Source organism: Tachypleus tridentatus, chromosome 10 (genome assembly GCF_004210375.1).
Source record: "Tachypleus tridentatus isolate NWPU-2018 chromosome 10, ASM421037v1, whole genome shotgun sequence".
Classification (NCBI taxonomy): domain Eukaryota; kingdom Metazoa; phylum Arthropoda; class Merostomata; order Xiphosura; family Limulidae; genus Tachypleus; species Tachypleus tridentatus.
Window position 1 is genome coordinate 138,612,282 of NC_134834.1, and position 17,328 is coordinate 138,629,609.

The 17,328-nt window shown below is 30.1% G+C and overlaps 1 protein-coding gene across 13 annotated transcripts in view; it reads left to right on the plus strand.

Annotated features, from left to right (window-relative positions):
* Positions 1-17,328, plus strand: part of LOC143230443 (uncharacterized) — a 133,916-nt gene that overhangs the window by 101,266 nt on the left and 15,322 nt on the right. For all 13 annotated transcript variants that reach the window (XM_076464000.1, XM_076464002.1, XM_076463994.1 and 10 more), the window contains 3 exons: positions 2,784-3,794; positions 9,000-9,224; positions 15,359-15,607. In XM_076464000.1, coding sequence (XP_076320115.1) covers positions 2,784-3,794; positions 9,000-9,224; positions 15,359-15,607 — 1,485 coding nt within the window. The remainder of the gene's footprint in view (positions 1-2,783; positions 3,795-8,999; positions 9,225-15,358; positions 15,608-17,328) is intronic.

Below are 17,328 nucleotides of genomic sequence, written 5' to 3' on the forward strand. Positions count from 1 at the left end.
TTACAAAAGGGTTGAAAGTGTCTTAAGTCATGTTTAGTTTGGCCAATATATTTGTCATTGCATTCACATTTACTTTCATTTGCATATTTTTCTGTCTTTACTACTAGGTATAACTGTCTTAATTTTGTTAATTGCATTAAAAATAGGAATGAAATTATGGTTGCTAAACACTGGTGGTTTGGCAAGGTATACTTTATATGAATGATAATATTACTGCACTATTAAATTTAATATCACAGACATCCACTGTTTAATCTGGTGAATTCTTGACAGAAATGGAATTATACTCTTTGTTATTATACATTTAGTGATGTCCATATTATAACCTTCATTGTTAGCAATGTTGTTTTTTTATATAATTCAGTTTGTATTTCAACTTAGATAAAAGAACAAGTATGAAAAGCTACAAGTTGTTAAAAAAAAAATAGGTGACATTATCTTTCATATGGTGGCATGGAAACTGAATATAATGGTTTCAGTAAACAGTTGTGGAAATAGTTCCATTATTATTTCTTTTAACAAGTACATTTGAAAATGTTAAACCATTATTTAAATCTCATGCATAAACTGAAAAGATACAAAAGGATCAGTATTATTAAAATAATCAGCAAATGTTTTAACTTGGTATCTTCATATCACCAAACCAAGAATGTATCATTCACAAACCTAATCCAACAGTCAGATTTAAAAAAAGCCTTATTAAGAGGGGAACCCATGGCTAATTCAATATTCTGCTCATAATGCATTTATTAACTTTGAAAAAAGCTAGATATAACAACATTGTTGTTTAAACTACATAAGTGTTTTTAATTCTGTACTTATTTTGAAAACATAAGGTTACAAAATCCAGTAGAAGTATTTACCAAGGTTGTAGTTTAAAAGAGTTATAAGAATACATAATTGGGCATAAAGCATTTCATGGAACAAAGATTATATGATGACTGCACCCCACCGAGAAACATTTATTAAATAAGTTATAACAAATGCCCAGCCATTTACACATATAAAACAGGATATAAAATTAAGATCGGGTTAAAGAAACACATTAACCCTCTTCCAATAACCATAAACAAAAACACACCCAATTTTTTGTAACAGAAGAAAAATCAGGGAAATGTTATAAATAAAAGTAAACAAATCCACAATTAACAAATATCCAAGCATCTCTATATATGTTACTTCCTCAGACATTCCTAATGACTGATATGCACATACAAAAGTAACCACTATCAGTTCTAAAATTTAAATAAATTGTAAGATTGTTGAATATTAGTTTAAATACTGAAACCTTCAGCATTAAAACTTGTGTACTTGAAAATGATCATATCATGATGGAAACATTGTACCCATTCTAAAAAATAGTATTTCTTATTGTAAAAACTGTAACTTGTAATAAAATAAGTTTATTGAAGATCAAGTTACAAGAGAAAAAAAGTGAAATCTCTTAAACTAGAAGCCACTATCTCTAGAAGTTGTCTTCAGTCGGTTAGAGAAGATATTGAATTTAATGAACTTTTCTGTTGGAATAGAATTAGAAAAGAAAATGAATAATACTATAAACAATTAGATATCAGATTTAAATTATTTTGTATACCCAAGAAAAACCAACTTCTGCAATACTCCAACTATGTAACTTAATACTTTTTAATAAGTCAGATGTTAGATATACTGACATGCAAATTAATATATTGAACTTAGGTTTTAATTTTGCAGAAATTCCACAAATTCTACCCCTAAAAGATATGGTAACTAGTATAGAACCTAATGTTGAATGAATTATAAATAGTGAAATAATAATTTATTGGTTGAACTTATTAGTGTAATTTAAAATGTCTTAAAAAACAAAGGTTATGTAAATAAAAAATATATACTAATTTTTTTTACTTCCTGAACATCCTGTCAAAACAGGATGTCCTGTAATTTGATATGCTGGCAAAAAATAATAATTTTAAATGAATACTAAAAATTAATTGAATATCAGAAAAGCAATAAAAATTTGGTGCTGTAAATTAAATAATTATTTTCTAAATCTATATGAAGAGACAGCTGGTGATAATGTAAATCTTTTTTAAAAAATGTGGATTTTTGACATATAATAATCATACCATCATTAAATATTACAGTAAATTAAATTTTTTTCCAATAAAGCTACTTACTTATCATGTATGTTTTTAATCCTGATGATGGTAGCATAAAGCTACTGAAATACAAAGTATTTTAATGTGCCAAATAAATTTTTATTGTATATTTTAATTCTTGAACTTGTTTCTAATTTTAAAGTTTATTGCAGTACTTTCTTGATTGGATTTTCAAATTTAATCAAAAGGAATAATTTTTATTGCAGAAAGGATAATAGAACTAAAAACATATGTATCAACTAAACATAAATGCATTAATAGCCATAAATTGGCTGATTTTAATACCAAAATAAGAACATGACACTGCTTATGTTCTGTATTTAATAATTGTTTGGTTTTGTTATTGAAAACTTGAACGTAATGCTTTGTTACATTGTTAACAGACACGCTAGATATTTCCAAAAATGTTGAGTTTTGTTTTTGTTTATCTTCTGACTATTTTGAGTTTCTAATATGCATTTTCTAGCCTCATTTGTAATTGAAAACAACATGGAAGTTTTAATTCTTTTATAAATATGTTTTATATTGCATGCAACTTCACTTCCTGTGCATGATGCCTTGATGTACAACATCCTTTCTGATTTAATAACTTTTCATTGACTTGCAAATTTACACCATATATTTGGGCTGTGAAACTTATTGTAGGTGGATAAACCAAAAGCTGCTAGTGATGAGTTTATGATTAAACCACCAATTACTCCAGCTTATAAATATCAGCAGACAGTATCAGACAAGTTATGTGAACACCCTAAGGAAGAGAATGGAGGTTTAACTACAAGCACACCACGAGTTACTGCCCCATTAGCTCTTGCAACTGAAGAAGATGAGCCAGAAGAGCATGGCCAAAAACCTAGATCTCTATTTATTGGAAAAGGGGATAGTCCTTTCACCAAGGAATACATTTACAGTGTTTCAGAAGATCCAGAACAGACTGATAAAGGGGCTTACAGTCCTAAAGAATATGGATTTTCATACACTGGTAAAAATTCTGGTGATTTATCTCCAGTCACAAGACATGATGAAGACTTATCTCCGAGTACCATACAAGTCACAGGTATTGCTTTTACTTATAATCCACCAGAATTGCAGCAAAAGCCAAATAACAAGTTAAGGTTACCCACATCAGAAAATGACAATAACACATGCAAAGATAGTATCCAGGAAAATGAAGATAAGGCAGAAGTTAAGATAAGAGTAAACAAACCATTGTTTATGCCAGTTAGTGGAAATGGTAGCCCACAAAAGAAACCTCCATCCAGTAGAAAAGGCAAAGAAACAGCTAAAAGTCAGCAAACTACTATACCTGTTGTAAAAGGTGGGCATAATTCTCCAAGCTCTGAATCATCCTCTTCATCAGAGGAAAGTGAATCATTTGACAATAGCATGGAGGAATATTGTAGAGAACCATTCTACTCTGAAAATAACTCTAGTAGTGTTACACCACAAATGGTAGACAAATTTGTTACTGGTGGCCCTTGCTATGCTAAAGTTTCTAGAAAAAGAGTGATAACCAAGCCTGATGGAACTACTGAGGAGGTAGAGGAAACCATTGAGCCTTCTACACATGGTGTGAGGGATTATGCAGCTACTAAGCCAGTTGTAGTGGGTGTTGGGCCTGCTATTTTCACCAGTGTGGAACCAACTACCTTACAAAAGGTTTTTCTTTGTTCCGTTTTATTTGTATTTTTTTATATATATATTTTGAATGCTATCTTATATCCATGTGTGTTATATGTATATTGAGCATACTTAGAGATATGACTTTGTTTGTTCTCTCTCTTTTTTTTTCTTTTAGCAGCTGCAGTTGTGTATGTCATGTTTCCATAAATGTTGTTTGTATGTAATTATTTCAGTGTTTCACTTTGTATGCTTTAGGTTTTCATTGCCTTGCACACATACATTACAGAAAGAAAAACTGATCTTAGACACATCTATCTAAATAAATATTAGTAATACAAGAATGAGGTTTACCCATCATATAATAATAATCAAATTTTGAGACAACTTACAGTGGATAATTGGAAACTTTTACATACTGCAATTGGAAAAAGTACAGTGTCTAGTGGGGTCATTTTCAAGAACAATCATAGAAAAAATAAAATAAAAATTTTGTTTGTATTTAAAACTAGTCTTTTGTGTATGATACTATTCAAAAAACATAAAGATTATTTTAAATTTACCTGCACTTCATTAAAATAACTTAAAATTAGATATACATAAAAAAAACTGTTTTACATGATTGTTTTTTATTGTGTAACATAGTACTATTTAGGAAGATCATCAATATTATTTGTGTAAGTATAAGACTTTATACCTCAACAAATGTAATTTTCTAGTTAAATTATGAAATTGGCACTAAAAACAAAAAGCTGATTGAAGTTGAAAAATAAAATTCATATACCCAGTTGTATTAAAGTTCACCTTGTGTGTTGTCAGCCATTTGCTTTCGTTTTCCTACCACACTTGAATATTTATTCTTATTAAATTTTATTTATATATTATGATAAAATTTGATCATAAAACCATTTGAATGTATCTTATGCTAGTACTTTTGAAACAGTCAGTAGTGAGGAATGACTATGTAAAAACAACACAAAATTCAGAAATAATACTTAATTTAATTTTATTAGTTTTAGGTGTATTTAAATTACATGCTATTATATGATTAATCCATTTCAATCCAAAGGAAAATTTGTTTTGTGAGTTTGAATTTGATAAGAAACAGTATATATAAGACATTTTCAATACATGATATTTCAGTTCTTTGATAGATTGTTTCGTCAGAATATTCATGATGAAACTTTGAAAAATGGATGGCAGCTGGTCGTTGTGCAGACACAACCATAGAGGATGATGTTTTGAAAGCCTTCTGCTTTTTGTTTTCAGGTCAGTGTGTGTGTAGGTGTTGTTGGTCTTTTATAGTGTCCTGGTGGATTGTGGATAGTTTGTTATAATTGGTTGGATTATCACTTTTTCTGATTGTAGGAGAGATTTCCTGTAGGTTTAACCAATGGTAGCCGCAGATTACTCACCTCTAATCCAGAATCGCTGTTTAGTGAAGATTTAATAATGTTAATATAAAATGATTCTTTGATTTTTCTTGTCTTACAGAACGTGTCTGTGTCATTGATTCTAGTTTTCTCCAAGTTTATTCTATGTCTAGTTGATGTGACATGCTCTGCAAGAGCTAAATTTTGTGTTTTTATGAGTCTTGTACTATCTTTTTGTTCTTTTATTATTGTCACGAGTTTTCTTCCCATTTCTCTAATGTATGTATTATTGCAGGAACACGGAATTTCATAGAGGACGTTTTTGAGATTGTCTTTGGTAGGTTTCTGTTTGATTTTTACCAGAATGGACCTTAAGGTATTGTAGGATTTCCACCAGACTTTTATGTGAATTTCTTGACTATGTATTTGAGTTTTTCACTGAAAAGTTATAGTATGTAAATGGTGGTGGTGACTTTCTGATCTTTTCTTTCTGTCGTGGTCTTCTGTTTGAAACTCTACGATCTTGTGGCGTTCTGCTTCGATATACGTCTTATCACAAGTGTTTTCTGCTTTCTTGTTTAAGCATTGGATTATACCACATTTTATCGAGGTTGGATGATAGGATAGGAAGTGTAGGTATCTGTCCATGTGGGTGTGTTTTCTGTATACAGTTGAGGTTATTTGTCTTTCTTGTTTGCTGATGAGTATGTTAAGAAATGGTAGACTGTTTCATTCCTCTATTTATATTGGGAAGTGGCTTCTTTTGTCTGTAGAATTGAGATGTTCTAAGAGGGCTGGTATGTTTTCCTGACTGTGGGGCCAAATAACATTTGGTGAAAAATTCTACAATACCTTAAGTTCCATTCTAGTAAAAAACAAACAGTGATCTCCCAAAGAGAATCTCAAAAATGTCATCTATGCAATTCCATGTTCCTGCAATGATACATACATTGGAGAAATGGGAATAAAACTCATGACAAGAATAAAAGAACATAAAAATAGTACAAGACTTATGAAAATACAAAATTCAGCCATTGCAGAGCATGCCATTGCAGCTGGACACAGAATAAACTGGGAGAAAACTAGAATTATCAACACACACAAATTCTGGAAGACAAGTAAAATTAAAGAATCATTTTATATTAACACTATTAAACCTTCACTTAACAGAGATTCCAAATTAGAGGTGAGTAACCTGTAGCTATCAGTAGTTGAATCTACAGACAATCTATCTTCCAGTCAGAAACAATGATAATCGAACTGGTCATAACATGCTCTCCTGGTGGACCAACAACACCTACACACACACACTGACCTGAAGATGAAAGGTAGAAGACTTTTGAAACATCGTCCCCTACACTTGTGTCTCCACAACAGGCAGTTGCCATCCATTCTACAAAGTTTCATCATGGTTTTTCAATAATAGCACTTCATTTGTTATTTTTATACACTGCTGGCCAAATTTTTAAGGTCAATGAACATAAAGAAAAAGTATGCATTTTGCATTGTTAGACTCAATCACTTATTCTTTTGACCAGCTAGTATTTAGACTAATATCATAGTGTTCACATTTTTCCTATTAAATGCTAAAAAAGTTTTTTATTTTTATTTTCCCTTTTCTTATTTTCATGTTTTGAAGCTCTACTCAAATAAGTGGTTGAGTCTAACAATGTAAAATGCATATTTTTTCTTTACGTTCGTTGCCCTTAAAATTTTGGCCAGTAGTGTATATGGCAATGCACATTAAAAAAATGGAGATTTTGGTAATTTTTTGGCTTTAATTAATCTAGTTACAGCACCATTTTCTTTATTTTCCAGTTCTATGTAATGTAATACTGGAAAGTTTTTAAGTGATTACAGAAATAAGTTATACTTCAGTGCACTAAATTAAAGTAACTAATCTTGGCCTAATCAATACAACAGAAAATATGCTTTATAGAGTGCAAGAATATTAGGAAATTCTTGATACTTGGTCTTTTTGCTCTAGCTCTTTCTACTGAATGCCTGTTTTGATAGATACTTCTATGTTTGAATGCTTGCTTTTTTGAAAAGTCCTGTGCACTTGCTTAAACAATCTTTCTTTTTTCTTTATATCTGTATGAATATTGGTAGTTGTGTGAAAAATAATGTTCCTGTGTTTAGTAATTTTTGATTTTTTAAGAATTATTTACCTATATCATTACATTCAGTAGATTTGTCACTTTTAGTAGACTCTTGATTATATGCTTTGCATGCTGATTGTGCTTCACACAGTGTGTTGGTTTTTGATCTCACAAATTATAACTTTTTTTTTTTCATTTTGTGTGTGGGGCTGATATTTAATTTAAGCTGTGTATATTATAATTAGCCACAGTTTTTCACTACTTGGGATCTGTAGCACACTTTACAAAGGCTGCATAGTGAATCCCATTTTTAAAGTAGCCATGTTTTTAAAAGACCTGTTTCACTTGAGCAGTATGCATTATGAAGAATCAATATTAAACTCTGTTTCTAAAAGATATTCACCTATTTGTGTTAAGAATTTGAATAAAATGAATGTATTTTTTATATGGTCAGAAATGTTTCTATAAGCAATTTAAAGTAATCAAGAGTCTGCTTCTTCATGTAACTGTGCAAATTTGTAATATAACTTAGCCTGCAACACACAAGCAAACAAACATAATTCTGCAGTATTTTTTATATATAATAATTTCTCTAGAAGTTCAGTCAATATGAATATTCTTGCTTATGTGAGAAATGTTCACAAAGAAGTGGGATTTTCTGTTGTACTTTAAATATCAATAAAGTCAAGGTTTCAGAGATCATGTTAATAGATCAATGTTAGGCACATCGTAAGTCTTATTTTTACATAGTATATCATACACAGCATAAAAATAAAATGACATGTTGAAATGGCACTAGTTTTGAACAACATGCTGCATTCATTATGAGTGCAATTGAAAAATTCTTAACCCATCCCTTTATGGTTTCCATATTTTTGGTCCTATCAAGGATAATATGTGTTAACAACATGTTTGAACAACTGATGATATTAAAGCAGCTGGAAGACATGGGAATCATGGTACAACATTTAAAAGTTTACTGAACTGGTATAATAATGTTCATGGAATAATGAAAGATATATTTTAAGCTTAACTGGGAAGGTATTGTGTTGAGAAATGATGTCTGGCTGCCTGCATCAAATAAATGTTGTTCATATTTAATAATAATCTAATATGGCTGATTCACAGGAAATAAAATCCCATTTCTGTCTGAACACACACACACACAAATATATCTGTATATATATAAAAAAAAAAGAGAGAGTTATTTCATTTTTGTCAGTGTATAGCATAAAGGTATTTCACATTTTTCAGACTGAGTGATTAAGTAGTACTATGGAAGTTTATTATTTAAATGTTTGTTTGGATATTTCAGTGTGGCTGGAGTAGTTTTTAATGTATTCCTTTTCAATATTCAAGTAAAGTTACTAAGTTGAAGCATATACTAGATAGAAAATATTACATTTCCATAATAAGCAATTAGCTCACTCAAAGCTTAATATTTACCTTTTTGTTACTTTGTCTGTAGGTAATCTGGACACCATCTGTAGTTACTATTAAGAATTTCTTTAATCATTTAAGAGTGTCTGTATTGTATGTTTATGTTTTTCAGTTATTTTAAAGGAGGTCTTATAAAAAAGACTATGATCACTATGATCCTGCTGATGAAGTAACTGTTTTTTTCTGTTCTAATACCAATTACTATAAATATGATAAAAGATTCAGACACGATATGCAGCTGATGAACAAAGTATATTTTAGTATATATCAAAGGTTTGCAGTAAAGTTACATTGGTAAACATTTATGAAAATCTAGTTAAATCTTACAGCCTGAGATTCAGGAAGGTAGGCAACATATGACAGAATCATCAAATGTAGTGATGTCTACTATGAACACAAATACTACCACTCAAACTCCCAGTAGGGAGGTAGGACCTCCTGAGAAAGAAGATTGTTTTCCAAAGACCACGAGTAATCAAAATATAGAAGACAGAAATTTTACCCCTGAAGTTTCTCGAAACTCTCGTACTTTCTCAAATCATTCAGATGTACAGGTAGTAGCTATAATCTTCATTACTAATTAGATCTAGTATTATCTCTTTATACAGTATTGTTATTCAAAAAATTAAAAACTGATATTGATTTTTAAAGAATTCCTAGAGCATCATTATAAATTCATAAGCATTGTGTTGTTTTAATTTTGATTGTGTAATGTTGTTATCAAAAACTACTTGATTTTTATTTGTTTATTAGAAAAATATAAAAATGAAATTTGATATCAAAACTACTTGTTATCTCATTATTACTGGAATTTTAGTAACACAAACATTGTCTTAAGATACTGTTAAATTTCAATGCCGTGAGGAGAAACTTGTGTTAAATTTAATTATTTATTAGCTACACATTTTTTCATACCTCTGTATACTAATATACTAATTACAAACTATTTTTTATGCTCACTATTTATTTTCTGTAGTGCCTACTTGTGTATAAAAGACATTTTAATACTAGTAATAAATAACTTTATGACACTAACTTTATTATTTTTCTTTAGTTGGACACTCATTGTTTTACTTTACAGTTTATTGTGTTCTACAAAAATGTGAACCATAACTGACAGTACAAAGTTTCAGTTGGTTTAAATAGTAAATTCTAATTATATTTGTAGATTCACTACATATTCTAAATTTTTCACTGAACAATAATAAAATTAATTAATAAATGTAGTATACAAATTTTGGAAGGTTTATTTTGTGAATGTAACAAACATGAAAAACAACAGACATTTTTTCTTCTAAACTGTACTACATACAGTATAATTTAATATTCTCAAAATAAAGTAAACTTGGTTAGAGTTAACTTGAACTTTTCAGAAAAAATTCATCTTAGTGAATTTTTCAAAATTCAAACTGAAAAGTTAAGAAATCTTTTATAATACAATTTATGATACACAAGATTTAACTAAATTTGAATCATGTTTTACTTTAGAAAATTAAGCTAAGTATGATAAATATTTGTTATAAATAAATACATTAATAACTGTATATAATTCTGTATTTACTTTTTAAGAATTTATATTTTAAATGTTAATAAGACTATTTTAAATATTCGTGGTTTTACTTTAAAACCATATATACTGTAAAATAGGTTTTTATATTTATCAATATTAGTTATCTGTTTCTTCAATGCAAATTTAATATATATATTTGTACCATTAAATAGTGATATTATTTTATATGAAATATTAATATAAATTTCTGGACTTCATACAAATAACCTAAGTATTTCCTTTTCTACTAGTTCTGAAATTTTTAACTTACAAAGTTATTCTGCTTTTGTTTTGTATGTTAGTTTTATTTTTTGCTGGTTTCATGTTTCTGCTGTTTAGTGTGTTGGTATGTATTTAATTTTAATATTTCATTATTATGCTAACTTTTGCCAATAAGCCTTAGTGGAGACTCAATTTTATTTTACTTTCTATTATTTTTATACAAGTTTCATGATTATGTTTTCCCAAGATATAATTTGAATTTGTTTTTTGTACACCATGTTTGTTTCAGTTAAATGATAGGAACTGTACCACTATTGTTTTTTGAGTAACATTTTCTTAAGGTATCAGTCTTTAATAATACTGTCAAGTTTATGAAAAGTAGTATCGTAGTGTATGGTAACATATATAACACTTGATTTCATTGCTATGTAATGAACTTAGTAGTTCAGAGAAACAGTTTAATAGACTCCTCATATACATGCTAATATTCTGTAATTCATTTTTTGTTGTTAAGCAATAAGCTACACAGTGTTTTATTTGTTTTTTGACCACTGTGAGTTTTGAAACCTGTTTTCCAATACAGTACATTACCTCCTCTCATTCAGTGCTGCCTTCTATATACAAAAAATATTTTTGCATGCCATAAGCCTTGAACACTCACGTACCCTATGATCATCATGGTTTAACTGCTTCTTGCATGCAAATCATCAGGCAACAACCCTCCACCAATATGAGTGTGATGTACTCGACTATTTCTATTCGATTCTGCTGAATTATCACATCTCATTTGGCAGTGCTACCATCAAGATAATTTTTGTTTGTGCTCTCTTCTTACACATATATATTTCATACTAAATGGAGGTATTTTTTTCCTACTTAATCAGTTTTAAGTGACAGATCTTTATTGTTCTCGACATTTTTGGGGAAATGTTTCATCAAAGCGTATGTTTCCACTTTGAAAATGTTATCTTTTACTTCCAGCACAGTTAGCTTCAGGTGGTGGTTCTTGAGTGAGGAATTGTCAGCTTTAATACAATGTGAGTTGTCCTTTTTTGGGTCTCAAGTTTGGAATATGTTCCGCAAACTTTGGACAGATAAGCTGTTATAGCTTTTTGAATAATCTTGTTATTAATATAATTATTTGTAGTTCTTTAGTTTCAGTAGCATATGTTTAGTTAGATTTGTCCCTACTTCTTCTAAGGTTAGGGTTTTTAATTAACATTTAGCAGTATTCTTTGTTCTACAGTGTTAGACTGAGCTTAACACGTGTTTATTATTTCAAGCTTATTGGTCAATCATAAATTAAGTTAAGTATAACAAATGCTATCTACTAAATTTTTATTGTCAATATATACCTATTTAATTTTAAAATATAATGACATTTTCATTTTTGTAATTAATTATATTTTATACTTTTTACGAGTAATTTCATTTGTTGGTACCCTTGGGTCCATAGTCTACTCACACTTCTCCCGGTATTGTTCACCTTTCTCCTGAAACTGCTGTACTCATGATGATGTCTAGTTTGGCAGTTTTCCTCCACCTGATTGTGACTTGCCTTTCCATGACTCTACTGCTGAGTCTGTTAGGCATACCTCATTCCTTTTTATACACGATTTTTACCCTCCTTCACCAAACATTCTGATTCATGTTAGACCTTTTTCGGTCTTTTTTGACAGGTGGTACTGGCATGCCTTACTCTCTATGGACTTTATTGGACTTTGATTCATTTTGCATTAGCTTACCATTAGGCATATTGTTTTCTTGCTTCTCTTCACTTTGAATCTCTGTTGCCTGTATGAGGGGCAGAATCTGTTCATTCTATCCCGTTTTCCTCAGTCAAGTTTTTAAGCCTCTGTCTTACCTTGTTGCCTCTTCTACTAGTATTCACCATCATATACCTATTTCCTGAGGCTTTCCACCTATTTCATGAGGATATCAAGGGATGCTTTCCTCCTCATTAACTCCAAGTTGAAGTAATTGCCATCTTCAGCTCTTTCACTACACATGCTTTTTCTAAGTTTGAAATCTGAGGTTTGTCACAATCGTGGTCCACCTTGTTTCCCTTCCACTTCTAATCAGAACTTACAGATGGCTCATTTCCCTCACTGGTACATTTTTGGGAGAGGTATTTCTCTTGTGACTTTTGTATAACATGGTGTATCTGTGTTACAACATTTATTTTTTTCTAATTTGGTTACTTGTTTCTCCCTTTAGACATTGCATTCTTATTCATATTCCATGTCCGATACCTTTCTGTCACTTACCTGCCCTACATCTAAAACTATACATCATTAGTTATATTCTTGATGCAGATTGGAGTTCTGTGATCAATCTGTCTTATCTCGATCACTTTGTTCTTTCCTTTTTTTACTGTGTTGTCTTTATCCAACTTTGGTGGACTGTTTCCTCAGGGCTGAGGATTCTCAAGATCAACATTTTGTATTCATATGCTCACTTTCCTATTTTTTTGTCCCTCATGATGCTGCCTCCGGTTTGCTTAACATTGAGTTGGGTACCAGTTTCGTGCCTTTCTTTTTTTTTTAGATCTGTGTATATTTGTCTCCACTCTAGCTGGATTCTAGCTATTTATGTGAGAGAAGATAACATACTGTATTGGAAGTTGTAATTTTCCAATACAAAAAATGCACAATTTATATATTTTGTGTTCAGGATATTTTCATGAAAGATAAATATACAAAGAACTATTACATCTTAACAAAAATAACTTTTTAGAGGTAGATATAAATTAACTACAATTTATAAATCCCTCCATCTCAAGTGACTCAGTGGTAAGACTTATCCCATTGTGAGGAATTCCCTGGTATACTAGTATATTTTAATTGATAGTATTTGGTCAACTCTTTATTCAAAACAAGGACTACAATCTGTAATTTGTAGGCCATGTGGAAAATAAATATGTCATATTTTGAGGAAAAACTAACACATAATAAGGACAGATTTGCAGAATCAGCAGTATGATGATTCAATATTGTTGTTTACAAAATAATGACTAACTTTTCACCTATGTTCTGTTTACCACCACATGATTGGTTGTCTCAGTATAGCTGTATTCATTTAAAATGATAACTGGTATTCTCACTAGTTGTAGTTGCACTTAGTAATATTTCTGAGTTGTAATAACTGTCATGAAATTATGTTTGTTTATCAACAAAAATTCAATAGTTTTAGTATTGTATTATGGAAATTTAGAGGAAGAAACTTGGAACACTGTTAATTGTGTTTTTTAGAACTAAACTACATTATGTGTGACACATTTTTATATATTATTGTTTAGGATGAAAAATATAACAATATTATTAAATCTGAAGACAAGTTTTCCTCTATCTTTTGATTTTTTCACTATTACTTTTGCCAAATGAAATTTTTAAGCCACTTATTTTTAACTGAATTTTGTATATTAATTCTAACTATGTTTCAAACATATATTAACTCAAAAATATTGTAGAATCAATACTTTATCATTATCTAATATTTATGTAGTGTAATTCGTGATGAAAGAGTAAAAAATATTCAAATTTTAATTTCAACATAACTTGTGTTTTACTTGTGAACAAATTTGCCAGTTTTCAATATTTTATTATACCCATGTCAAAGAATAGCTTTTTTTTTCTAGGAAACTATCACCTCTAAAGAAATATTACACATTTCTAGATTTCAAACATTTCTGCCTCATTTTTTTACAGTCTTGACTTTCACCAAATTTAAATATATACTTTTTTGTATCATAGTAGAGTAGATAAAGTTGTTTGAGAAGAAGTTTAGGAGTAAATGACAGAGCTGGGAATGTATTTTTAGATTTTTGAAATATTCTCATTGTTCACAGTGTTGCTTTAGTCATATCTGAGTTTTCTTCAATGAAAAGAAGTATTCTGATGGATCAAATAGTTTTTTTTAAATATTATTTTAATATTTGCCCTATCCAAACAATGTTTATAAGTAAATTGGCTCACAGGATAATTAATTATATTTAATTACATTGGTGTTATCTCTTCATAAATTGATTTACTCAAGGTACTTAAGGGATTAATGCATATTTTAAAAACAAAATCATGACCTCATTGGGGAAGTGTTAAATTGAACTTTGAAAAGCTCCCTAGTGGCACAGTGGTATGTCTGTGGACTTACAATGCTAAGAACTAGGTTTTTGATACCTGTGGTGGGCAGAGGACAGATAGTCCTTTGTGTAGCTTTGTACTTAATTACAAACAACAACAACATTGAAAATATTTTGTGTCAAAAGTTTTGCCCAAATGTGTTCTTTTTACAAAATACTCAAATAATGAATTGGCAAAAGATGTCTGTCATGTTGAATAAAAGGTAGTTAAAAAACGATTCAAGAAACAACAAAACTAGCAATGAATTAAAGGATGAATATTATGTGTCAGTACCAGATTAATGAGCCTGACAATTAATTGTTTGGCAAGTGCCAGTAGTTGCCCAGCTTTGGATAGGATTAAGCTTATGGCCTGGCCTATTTTGTTGTTGTAATATTTATCTTCATGTTGAAATCTGTTAATGTAAAATGTTGTGAATTTTATTATTTTAGAGTTTATGAATTTTGTGTGTTTCTTGACAGTTTTATCATTTTAAACTTGGTGAAACATTTGTATTGTTTCAGATGTCGGTACATTGGTGGATAGTTTGATAAATCAAAACTTATTTCTATATCACTTGAGATTGCCATAGTTGATTTTTAATCTCTATTAAATGAACTGGGATCTTAAAAGGTGAGGATGTTTTATCTATAAATGGTAATATTATATCTTCAAGATGGTTAAGTAAGTGGAGGCATGATCATCAGATTCTAAAGTTTGTATATTACTTAATTTCTTGCCTTTAATATGTATACAAAATGCTTTGATATGTATATTTTTTTCTCATCAAATTATCTAGCCAGCCATTGTCAAAACTGAGACAGTAAAGTATGACCCTAAAGCACTGGGTAGTGCACAAAAAAGCACAAAAAATGTTCCTGTGGTTGCCACAGAAACTAGGAAAGTGAGCTATCCTGTAGAGCAACCTCCTGTCAGCAGTTATCCATCAGTTACTTCTGCTACAATTGTTAGTACCCCTTATGGAGGAGGAGAAATTGTCAGCTCTTCAACAGTTTCTAGCAAAACAAGAACAGTAGAAACAATCACTGTAAGTTGAGAATTAATATAAATTAAGAAATGTCTAGAATATTAACTTTACTTTGTTGTTTTTTACAGCCTAACATTATGATAGTGAATTAACTTTTTCCAGAACACTATAAGTGAAATTAAATTTAACAATTTCATTTTTGTAATAACTATCCAAAACAAATTTGAGCATTTCTGCTATAATTTAATTTAATTTTCTGAGCAATTTGATAGGAGAGATTAGACAAAATATTTAAAACTTAGTGATGTCTTTTGCATTCATAAAACACCTGTGAACTTAAAACATTCTGATTAGTTTCAACACAGTAAGTTTCAAAGGTATAATATGAAATGTTTAGGACATATTTAAACTATTTCTGTAAGTAATCTTTAATAAGTCCTACAACATACCTGATTACATTTCATGTATTGACTCCTTCATCTAATGTAAAATTGTGCAATATATTTGTAAAAGAAATCATATAAAGGTGAATCAAGGAAGAATAGAACAATTGCTTTACACTAGGATTAACAAGCAAATTATGGCCTAGTGGTTTGTTAGCCAGGTTAAGGATCTGAAGGTTTAAACCACGATATTCTGCCAAACACAATGTACTCTGTACTTTCAACTTTGGGAATATTGTAATGTGACATTCAGTTCTGCTATTTGTGTGAGAGTAACTTCACATTGTATGTATGGTGTATACTGCTGACCTGACTGGTTGCTTTTCCTTTAGTTAGCAGTTCTAAATCGGATGTGACAATGTGTGAACCTCAGAAGTTTGGCCTGGCTGTTTAGCCAGTGTGTCTTATAAGATGCTGTTCATATCATCAATACTAATGAGGTTAAGGAAGCTAAATCCATGTCTCAACATCAATAGTTTCCTCCACAAACCGTAGAAAACATTATACGCACACACCTAGACAGAAAGCAAAATCAACCAACAAAAGTAAATATATCTCACGAATCAAAAAATCGCGAAACCATATACTGCTGCATACCATATATTCCTGACATCAGCAGACAAATAACCAACATTTGGCAAAATCTAGTAACAAAATATGACATTCCAGTTAATACCAAATTTATTCAAAAACCAGGCACAAAATTGAGGTCTATACTATGTAAAAACTACACTGACAAACACCACACCAACATTATTTATAAAATACAATGTGATAACTGCCACGACTTTTATATTGGAGAAACAAGTAGAAAAATGGAAACCAGATTCAAAGAACATAAAAAGTCACCTTCACATGTTTTCTAACACTGCAAGTCAAATAAACACAACATAACCATAGAAAACACTCAAATACTAAATAAAGAAACAAACATAAACAAAGGCAAAATTAAAGAAGCCTTACTTATACAACAACTTAAACCCAAAATAAACCAATATAAAGGACGCCTTTATACCTATATTAATATAATAAAATAAATGAAATTATATATTCAAACATCTAACACCGCCCTCTACATTCCGACACTCAGTTACACAACCTCTTTCAAACATGTGGTCAGCTTCCGGTCAGTTACCTCTTTCTTTGTGAACCTGACGATGACCAAAGAAGGTCGAAACGTTGTTCGCTCTTCTATGTAAAATATTTTCTCAACCCAAACGAGCCGTTTTTGCATATATATTTCTCTACAAGTGGGTTTTCTCGACATCACTGATTATTAAATCCATGTCTGTTTTGGTTGTATGTTTGTAAAATGAATTCTAAAATATTTTTTAACTA